The sequence below is a fragment of the Trichechus manatus genome, unplaced genomic scaffold (assembly GCF_000243295.1).
Source record: "Trichechus manatus latirostris isolate Lorelei unplaced genomic scaffold, TriManLat1.0 scaffold00117, whole genome shotgun sequence".
In the NCBI taxonomy this organism is placed as follows: domain Eukaryota; kingdom Metazoa; phylum Chordata; class Mammalia; order Sirenia; family Trichechidae; genus Trichechus; species Trichechus manatus.
The window spans coordinates 7,685,578-7,696,319 of record NW_004444053.1 but is presented as its reverse complement, the minus strand read 5'-3'; the positions used below and the strand labels follow the sequence as shown (position 1 = coordinate 7,696,319).

At 38.1% G+C, this 10,742-nt stretch overlaps 1 protein-coding gene across 2 annotated transcripts in view; it reads right to left on the bottom strand.

Moving 5' to 3' along the window:
- Positions 1 to 10,742, bottom strand: part of NUP133 (nucleoporin 133) — a 95,381-nt gene that overhangs the window by 71,821 nt on the left and 12,818 nt on the right. Inside the window, exons 1-3 of one of the 2 annotated variants that reach the window (XM_023738478.1) lie at positions 3,247 to 3,333; positions 2,597 to 2,743; positions 1,871 to 1,978 (exon numbers count right to left, since the gene is read on the bottom strand). Coding sequence is in view for 1 of the 2 variants with exons in the window: in XM_004384119.2 (XP_004384176.1) it covers positions 1,871 to 1,978; positions 3,247 to 3,350 (212 nt within the window). In the remaining variant the exon portion in view is untranslated. Of the gene's footprint in view, positions 1 to 1,870; positions 1,979 to 2,596; positions 2,744 to 3,246; positions 3,351 to 10,742 lie in introns of those variants that run through there. The other variant, XM_004384119.2, reaches the window with a different exon arrangement.

Below are 10,742 nucleotides of genomic sequence, written 5' to 3'. Positions count from 1 at the left end.
GAAGCTGGTGATAGGGAACTCAAGGTTGAGTAAGGATATTGTTGATGTGTTGTGAGATTGTTAACCATTGTCATAGGGCAACATGTGTACTAACTGTAAAATGAGAAACTATTTTGTTCTGTAAGCCTTCATCTTAAGTGAGAATAGAAGCACAATTGGAAGAGCATAGTCAATGTCACTGAACTGTGCATGTAGAAATTTGTGAAATGGTGTATATTTGGCTATGTGTATTTTCACCAAAAAAAAAGGTTGAGAAGTTAAGAGGGTTGACATGTTGTGGGGTTGTTAACCAATGTCATAAAACAGTATGTGTACTATTGTTTCATGAGATACTATTTGTTCTGTAAGCCTTCACATGAAGTACAATCAATCAATCAATCAATCAAGAAATAAATAGATAAAAATTGGAAGTCTGATGACATTGATAAAGAAATCAGGGCAATTTACTATTTGAGTAACGAAAACCAGAAATAAGAACTCCTTTTTTTAATTTAATTTTTTAAATTTAACTTTACTTTTTTTCTTTTGGTGTATAGCTCTATGAATTTTATTACAAGCAATAGATTCGTGTAACTACCACCACAATCACAATACAGAACAGCTCAATCATTCCCCGAAACTCCCTACTGCTATCCCTTTACATTAACTTTCCTGCTATCCCTAATGCCTGGCACCTACTGTTTCCATCATTACAGTTTTGTCTTTTCAAGTATGTCAAACAAATGGAATCATACAGTATACAACCATTTGACACTGGCTTATCTCACTCACTTTGAGATTCACCTGAAGTGTCCATTCCTTTTTACTGCTGAGTAGTAATCCATTGTAAACTGTTGGTTTATCCATTCACATGCTAAAGGACACTTGAGTTGTTTCCAGCTTCGGATATCACAAATAAAGCTGCTATGACATTCATGTACTGGCTTTTGTTTGAACATAACTTTTACCTTCTCTAGGGTAAATAGCCAGGAAAGAAACTGTTGGGTCATATGGGAAGTATACGTTTAACTTTGTAAGAAATTGCCAAACCAAGTGGCTATACCATTTTACTTTCCCATCAGCAATGTATAAGAGTTCCAGTTGTTCCACATCCTTGCCAATACTTGGTAGTACCAGTAATTTTTTATTTTAGCCATTCTAACAGGTGGTGTCTTGTTTTAATTTGCATTTCCCTAATGCTTAATGATGTTCCTGTGCTTATTTGCTTAACTTATATCCTCTGTGGCAGTGTCTATTTAAGTCTGATGCCCACTGTAAAAACTGAGTTGTTTTCTTATTGTTGAACTTAAAGGGTTCTTTTTATATTGTGGATACAAGTCCTTTGTTGGTTATATTCTACAAGTCTGTAACTTTTCTCTTCATTTTCTTGTCAGTAGCCTTGGCAGAGAAAAGTTTGTAATTCTGATGAAGTCCAATTTATCAATTGTTTTCTTTTATGGATCATGCTTTTGGTGTCATTTCCAAGAACTCTTCGCCTAAAGATTCTCATATGTTTTCTTCTAAATGTTTTATAGTTTTACATTTTATATTTAGATCTATGATTGATCCATTTTGAGTTAATCTTTGTATAAAGTCTAAGGTTTAGGTGAAAATTCATTTTTTTGCACATAGATGACCAATTATTCCAATACAATTTGCTGAAATGCTACACTGCTTTTACATCTTTGTCAAAGATCAAATGGCCATATCTGTGTGGCTTTATATCTGTACTCTATTCTGTTCCATTGACCTGTATCTCTTTGCCAATACCACAGTGTCTTGATTTCTGTAGCTTTATCGTTACGTCTTAAAAATGGATCAGGTGATTCCTCCAACTTCAGAACTGCCTTATTTTAAAAGGTTTATTTCAATAAGCACTTAAGTCACCTACCTGAATCGAATGTGCTTCACCCGAGATAGCACAGTAAGACAGAGCCACCAAGTCTGCACTCCAGTGGAGATCACTAGGTGGCAGCTGAAGTTCTTTACACAGAGATAACTGTAGAACAAACACAAACAGAAAATCTTTCACATGAAATCCAATTTTTCAAATATGCATCTGACTCTATTTCCTTTCTCTGAATATTTTAGGTCTGATTCATTGTTGGAAATTCCATTCTATATTCTTTCTTCTCACATCTCTTTTTGATCAGGTTTTCATCATGGCTTTCAGTAAGTTAAAAACAAAGTATCTTATACCCATTGCCATCAAGTTGATTCTGATTCATAGCAACCCAATACGACAGAGTAGAACTGCCCCCATAGGGTTTCCAAGGAGCAGCTGGTGAATTTGAACTGCCAACCTTTTGGTTAGTAGCCATAGCTCTTAACCACTGCACCACCAGGGCTCCAAAGAATCTTAAGGGATATAAAATCAAGAACATTTAACCACTAGACTAGACACTGAATATCAACTAGTATAGTTTCTTCCCAAGCTACAGAAATGTACTGGTTAAGAGAAGTGCTTAGGCGTCCTCTGGAACTTTTCCATTCTAGTCTTGATTTGTTATTTGACATTTAAAATCAGCATGACTACAGATTAATTGTACTGAATTTCCTAGACTCTCAGCAGATTCCCTCGGTCAACTCAGCAAGTCCCCCAGGACTTTTCCCTCACCTATTCCTCCTAACTACAAATACTATTTTCCAGGCAGTGGCAGCACAGAGCCAGAAGACTTGAGCAGTTTAGGCAAGCAGGAGCCCCTGAGTTCCCATGGAACAATGGCCCAGTGAGTAATAAGTCATACAAGAAAGTATGTCTAAGCTGTAACAAACAGAAAAAAAGTTACTAAGGATAAGTTACTAGACAGACAAGATAACACCTCTGTTAGAAATTAAAAACTGAAAGTTAAACTAGCAGTTAGTATTATTTTCTTATTTTATTAAGCATCATTCACTAGATTCAGGAAATATAGCCTATCGTCTTAGAAATAAGTTCATTAGCTTATTTGGAGAGCATTTCATCTTAGACTTCATTAGGCACACCAATTAGCGTGACTTCACTAAAAATTCAAACGTTTCTAATTTTATTAAATGTAAATGACATGGATCTTGTTTTAAAAAACTATTAAAGAGGAGCAACTTTTTTCCAATACATAAATGTGTGTGCATGCTCAGTATTTCATATCACTATGAAAATGCAAATCCATAATGTTTGTGTAGATTCAGATTATTATCCTCCATCAATCCTAAAAAATTCAGACAAAATCAAGAAACAGTTGGTATCCCTCTCCTCTATTTTCTTCTAGCTCTCTAAAGAGCCATTACCTTAGTAATGGGTGAGGGACCAATCTTCCAAATAATGAGTTTCTCTTTGCAGACCAGACAAGCCCATCCGCTTTCATCTATGTGAACAGTCAGCTGATCATCAACTAAAGAAAAAAATAAAGTGTACAATTAATCTTAAAGAATGCATATGAAAAACTGTCAAAATTTCCTTACACCAAAATCTTTATTGTCACATGCTTCAACAGAAAAAGTAATTAACACACACCAAAAAAGGTAATCCACGAAAGAATATAAGAAATTCAAGAAATTATTAACATTAAAAACAAAAGATCCTCCTGGTGGTGCAATGGTTAAATGCTTGGCTGCTAAACAAAAAAAGTCAGAGGTTCAAACCCACCCAGCAGCTCTGAGGGAGAAAAGACCTGTCAATATGCTCCTGTAAAGATTACAGCCTAGGAAACCCTATGGGGCAGTACTACTCGACAGCACAAAACAGCAACAACCACCACCACCTTTAGAACTGAATGTAAAAGCAAAAGTGTATTTTGGGCCTAACAGTTGTTATAAACAGACATCTTACTTTCTGTAAGTAAACATTTAGTAATCTTCATAATTTTATTTTGATAAAGCAACACAGATAATAAACCCTTCAGCAACTATATAAACCATTTATAGAAAAAATCATGTTCCTTCAAAAGAACGTGATTTTGAAGTAAGACTGCTAAAATTAAGATATATTACTTCATTATATAAAGACATAAAGGGTTACATTCTCTATTAAGTGATAAAACTAAATTGACATATTGCAGTATCTTACACACTGGTGGTAAGCGTCTGTAAACTTGTTAGTAATACTGGATATTTAATTTATTTGAGCTTTGCTCTGTGCTTAAAGGCAGCGTTGAGGGACAAAATACAAGGCACTAATAAGGTATAAGATAAAATATCAAATCATGTCTAGGCTAAGTGTGGGCTTTTTTCCTAAATTGGAGTATCTGTTTAATATATTCTTTTCCTGAAAGCACCACAGTAGCTCAAGCTTCTCTACTGATGAGCCTTTTTGGACCCTGACTTAACACAGTCCTTGGTAGGCTTTCACATGGAGAAGAGTTCAAGTTTACACACCTTTTCAGTTTACACACCCTGATTTCTAGGGACTTTCCCTCTAAGCTCTACATTTGAGGCTGTGTATTATTTGTTATTAACACAGGCTGGTGGCATGAACCAGAAGGAGTATGATAAAAGGTTTAAATGCAAAACACATCCTAACTAGAAAGGAAGAAGTAAAACTGTCTTATTCGCAGATGACACAATCCTATATGTAGAAAATGCGAAAGAATCCACTAGACCTAATAAACGAATGCAGCAAAGCTGGTAGGGTACAAGATCAACATGCAAAAATAAGTTGTGTTTCTATATCCCAGTAATGAACAATCTGAAAAGAAAATTAAGAGAATAATTCCATTTATAATAGCATCTAAAAGAACAAAATACTTAGGAATAAATTTAACCAAGGAGGTGAAAGACATGCAGGCTAAAACCTACAAAATATTGCTGAAAGAAATTAAAGAAGACTTAAACAGAAAGACATTTCGTGCTTAGGAATTGGAAGATTTAGTATTAAGATGTTAATAGCACCCAAAGTGATCTAAAGATTCAATGTAATTCTCATCAAAATTCCAAAAGCTTGTTTTGCAGAAATGGAAAAGTCAATCGTCAAATTCATATGGAATTGCAATAGCAAAAGCAATCTTGAAAAAAAAAAAAAACGAAGTTTGAGGACTCACACTTGGCAATTTCAAAACTTAAAAGCTCCAGTAATCAAAAGAGTGTGGTAGTGACATAAGTATAGACATATAAAACCAAAACCAAACTTGTTGCTGTTGAGTCAATTCCGACTCACAGCGATCTATAGGACAGAGTAGAACTGTCCCACAGGGCATCCAAGGAGCAGCTGGTGGATTCAAAACGCTGACCTTTTGGTTAGCAGCCAAACTCTTAAGCACTGTCCCAACCAGAGCACCACAGACATATAGACCAATGGAATAAAATTGAGAGTACAGAAATAAACCCGTACATCTATGGTCACAAGATTCCGACAAGACTGTCAAGTCCATTTAATGGGAAAGTATAATTTCATCAACAAATGGTGTTTGGACAGCTGGATGTTCACATGCAGAAGAATGAAGCTGAACCCTCACCTTACACCACATACACAAATTAACTCAAAAGGGATCAATGAACTAAATATGAGAGTTAAAACCATATCGCTCTTAGAGTAAAACATAAGGGTAAATTTCAAGGACCTTATTTTTGGCAATGGAGTCTTAGATACGACACCAAAATCATGAACAACAAAAGAAAAGATAAACTGGACTTCACAAAAATTTAAAACTCTGTGCATCAAAGGACTCTATCAAGAAAGTGAAGAGACAACCTACAGAATGGAAGAAAATATTTGATAACCATATATCTGATCACGGTTTAATATCTCGAATATACAAAGAACTTCTACAACTCAACAACAAAAAGACAAACAACCCAACTAAAACATGGGCAAAGGACTTAAACATTTCTCCAAAGAAGATATACAAATAGCCAATAAGCACATGAAAAGATGCTCAAAATTATTAATTAAGAAAATACAAGTCAAAACCACAAGAGATATCACTTCACATACAATAGGGTGGCAGTTATCAGGAAAACAAAGTAACAAGTGTTGGCAAGGATGTGGAGAAACTGGAACCCTCTTGCATTGCTGGTGGGAATGTAAAATGGTGCAGCTAACGGAAAACAGTTTGCTGATTGTTCAAAAAGTTAAAGAATTACCATATGACCCAGCAATTTCATTCCTAGGTATATATCCAAAAGAAGTGAAAGCAGGGACTCAAACAAACACATGTATACCAGTGTTCATTACAGCATTAGTTACAATAGCAAAAAGTTGGAAACCACCCAACAGATGAACAGATAAACAAAATGCAGTATATATAAAATGCAATATTATTCAGCCATAAAGAGAAATGAGGTTCCTAGGCATGCTACAACATAGATGAACAACACAGATGAACCTTGAAAACATTAACCCATTGCCATCGAGTCAATTTCGACTCACAGCGACCCTATAGGGCTGACCCATAGGGTTTCCAAGGAGTGCCTGGTGGATTCCAACTGCTGACCTTCTGGTTAGCAGCCGAACTCTTAACTACTATGCCACCAGGATTCATGCTGTATAAAATAAACCAGACACTAATGGACAAAAATTGGACGATTCCACCTATATGAAATATCTAGAATAGACAAATGCATAAAGACAGAAAGTAGACAGAGAACATCTAGCTCAATCGCATAACATAGTTTATAAAGAAAATATTCTACATCCTACATTGGCGAGTAGCGTCTGCGGTCTTAAAAGCTTGTAAGTGGCCATCTAAGATACTCCACTGGTCTCACTCTGTCTGGAACAAAAGAGAATGAAGAAAACCAAAGACACAAGGGAAAGATTAGTCCGAAGGACTAAAGAACCACAATGACCACAGCCTCCACCAGACTGAGGCCAACATAACTAGATGGTGTCTGGCTACCACCACTGACTGCTCTGACAGGGATCACAATAGAGGGTCTGGCAGAGCTGGAGAAAAATGTAAAACAAAATTCTAACTTATATACACACACAAAAAAAGACGAGACTTACTGGTCTGACAAAGACTGGAGAAACCCCAAGAGTATGGCCTTCAGACACCCTTTAACTCAGTACTGAAGTCACTCCTGAGGTTCACCCTCCAGCCAAAGACTAGACAGGCCCATAAAACAAACAATAATATATGTAGCTCAACCATGTATACAAGACTAAATGGATACACCAGCCCAGAGGCAAGGACGATAAAGCAGGAGGGGACAGGAAAGCTGGACAAATGGAAATGGGGAACCCAAGGTCAAGAAGGGGAGAGTGCTGACATGTCGTGGGGTTGGCAACCAATCTTACAAAACAATATGCGTATTAATTGTTTAATGAGAAACTAATTTGCTCTGTAAATCTTCATCTAAAGCACAACTTAAAATAAATAAATAAAAATTTAAAAAGCTGTTGGGAAAAAACAAACAAACAAAAAAGACTAGAAAGTAGATTAGAGGCCCAACGAGGTGGAGGCTTCAGGCCCTGTTCGGCTCACCTTGGGATGTCATTAAACTCACACGCATTTCTTCCAAACATCCTCATTTCTTCCAAACATCCTCTCCGATGCCTCTTTCTTTCCTCCCTTCTCACCCTACAGCAATTTTGAGCTGTAGGGCCTCAGGCCACACAGGAGCTGGGAGCCGAGAACAGGTGACCACTGTCTCGGTGCTGCCTGCTCGTCTGCTGGGAGGCCATGGCCCCTGAAGAGGCGGGCCCTGCACTGGACGCAGTAAACCCACCTGCAGGAGTGAGCGACGGGCGTAGGGCAGCACTGGCCAGCAAGGCCCAGCTCCCCGAGGCCACCTAAAGACCCTCCTTGAGGGAGAGGATGTACCGCAGCTGTTGCTGCCATGCCCACCACCCTATCAATGCACAAAACAGTCAGATAGTAGATTTTTTTTTACTATTGTCGTAAATGTGAAATGTCCGATAATGAGATAGTCCACAAGTGAGAAGCAGGTGTATATATATTTTTAAACAGATGAAATGTGTGGCAGAAATTTAGTTGCCTGAAAACAACTGTCCTGAATCCTGAAGCCTCTGAGAACTTATAGGTAAAATGTGCAAGTTCAAACTGATGAGAAATATTCCTTCTTCTACAATGGAGTATCGTAAACTTGTCTGTCATTCACAGTATGAAACACGTTTTACATCATGATGCATTCACACACAATTTAAATAAAACTGAAACAAAAGTTACTTAAATTTACTATATGAAATGCACACTGATATTTTCCATTCTATTCTATTTCATTTTTTCAAAATGCTGGACACAAACTGCTAAGCTGATTTCAATCACAATCTGCAGTTTGAAAAACACTATTCCAGAAAATCACAAAGATCTAGAATTATTAAATCCTTCAAAACAATGACTTAGGCAAATGCTCTGAAGTTCACTCTTCCACTCACCCAATCCCCTACCCTTAATGTTGCCTTTCTGAACCTTATGTTCACTGGATCTTCCAAACTTCCACTTTAATTCTCTGCCAACAGAATCTTCGAAATGTATGCCACACTGGTACTATCATGGCTTTGTGTGAACAGACTCTGGGGTACATGTGATCTAACGGAGGTAGGACTTGATTTTACTGCATTATTAATCCAAAAATGTGTGGTACTCATTTGTTTTTAAACTTCATATACTCAATTAGCTTCTGAAGTCAAATTCAATTTTGGACATGCAGTATTTAAAACCATTAAAGACCTAATTTGATTGTTCTAGAATGAACTCATTCTCAGCTTCCGGGCAACATGGCGCTATAGTCAGAAGCACAATGCAGTCCCTCTGCAGCAAAGATCATAAAAACTAAGTCAAACAGAGTCACACGTCAATCCTGAAACCCTAACCATCAAATGAAGAGAAAAAACTCAGCAAAGCACCGAATGGAATAAGAAACTGACCAAGAACAGAGCACGAGGAAAGATACATGCAGAGATCCCCTATCAGCTACCGCAGCACAGATCCACCATCTTGGACTCCTATCAGAGATCAGCGAACAGGAGGTACAAGAAAGCAGCTTCACAGAGCTTTCAGCAGGAGACAGAACAACCGGTAACCCACAAGATAAGCTTTCCCACCCCACCACCCTTCTTCACCTCCACATAGCCTCCTCTGCTTCCTGCAGCCACAGTCTACTGGCCAGGAAGCACGAGCTTCCCCCCAGTGCCGCTTGGATTCCACCCACCCACACTGGCCAGCTCCCTGAGTGCCATTTGTTGGCTGCTGGTGTTGCTTTTTTCTGCTTCTTTAGATTTCTTCCTTACCTCTCACCACCTCCCCCGCCTTTCTCTCAAATACCTGGCTCCGTGTGCCATCTTTGCTTCTCCCTGAAAGGCTGGGAAACACCGCTTGACTGTGAAACTGCTTCCCGACTGGTGCCGCCATGCTGGTGGGACCCCTGGGGCTTTTTGGTTTGTTTGTTTGTTTGCTCTGATTTGTTCTGATATGATTTGCTTGTTTTCTTTTTCTTTTCTAGGCTTGGGAACCCCTTCTAGCCAGGCAGTACCATGTGGCTTGGAAGCTAGTCCCTTACCCTGCACAGATGCAAAAGGACATCCCTGGGGGCATTTCTTTTTTCTTTTTTTTTTGGTTGTTTGTTTTTGGGTTTTTTTTTTTTCATTTCTGTATTTAGTTTTCTTCTCTCTTATTCCCTTTTTGTCTTTCTTCATTTCCAGTTTGTCAATTTATTCATTTTTTTCTTTTACCCTTTTTCTTTTTTCATTTTTGTTTTCCCCCATTTCTCAGTCTCTCATCTCTCTACTCCAATAGCAAGCTCACTTAGCACTCTTTTTTGTTTGTGTGTACGTTTTTGGCTCCTATTCCTCTCTCCTCTCTCTCATCTTTCCCATACCTATCTTAGCTTCACACATCACAATCTACCCCCTCCTTCCTGCCTACCTGCACTGTGCGCTGAACATCACACTCCCAAGCAGCACAGGCACAACCTACTGGAACCTGCCCTGCACTGATTCCCTCCACAGTGTCACCCCTGGTAAATGCCACAAAAAACCTATCCCAGCAACTCGCCTTCAGCTGGATCTGCCCTGCTGTACCATACCTGAACGACTGACTCTGCCCATTGGAGAAGGAGGTGAAAAGTATCACACCCAGAGACAAGCAAACAACAGAGAACGCACAGCCCGCCTGCTCAGACATAACCAAATAAAACAAAAAAGCAAGATGAAACAAACAAATCTACAATCAATAAACAAGGAAAATAACCACTGAATGCCCTGAAGACAGCAGATAATATCAAAACATTTACAAAAACAGGACAGGATGGTTCCAGTAGGTGTCCAAAATAAAACACCAGATGACCTTCCAGTAGAAGACAAGGCACTAGACCTAACTGATAGGGAATTCAAATGTCTAATATTCAGAGCTATCCAAGAGTTGAAGCAAAAAACAGACAAAAATGAGGAAAAAATAGACAAATTCATGGAAAAGGCAGACAAATTCATGGAAAATACGCTAAAATAAATTCACAACTAGAAATCATACAAAAACAACAATTAGAAATCCAAAAGATAAACAACAAGATCTCAGAAATGGACAGTGTCATAGAAGGGCTGAGGAACAGGTTTGAAACAATGGAAGACAGGATCAGAGAAACTGAAGAAAAACACTTGGATACAACTCTGTTTGAGAAAAAATCAGAAAAAAGAATGAAGAAAAATGAAGAAACCCTGAGAATTATGTGGGATAGAATCAAAAGCAAAAATCTGCGACTGATTGGAATTCCAGAACAGGGGGAGAAAACAGAAAACACAGAGAGGATCATTAAAGAACTGCTAACAGAAAACTTCCCCCATATCATGAAAGATGAAAAGCTGGCCATCCAAGAAGCTCAACGAACCC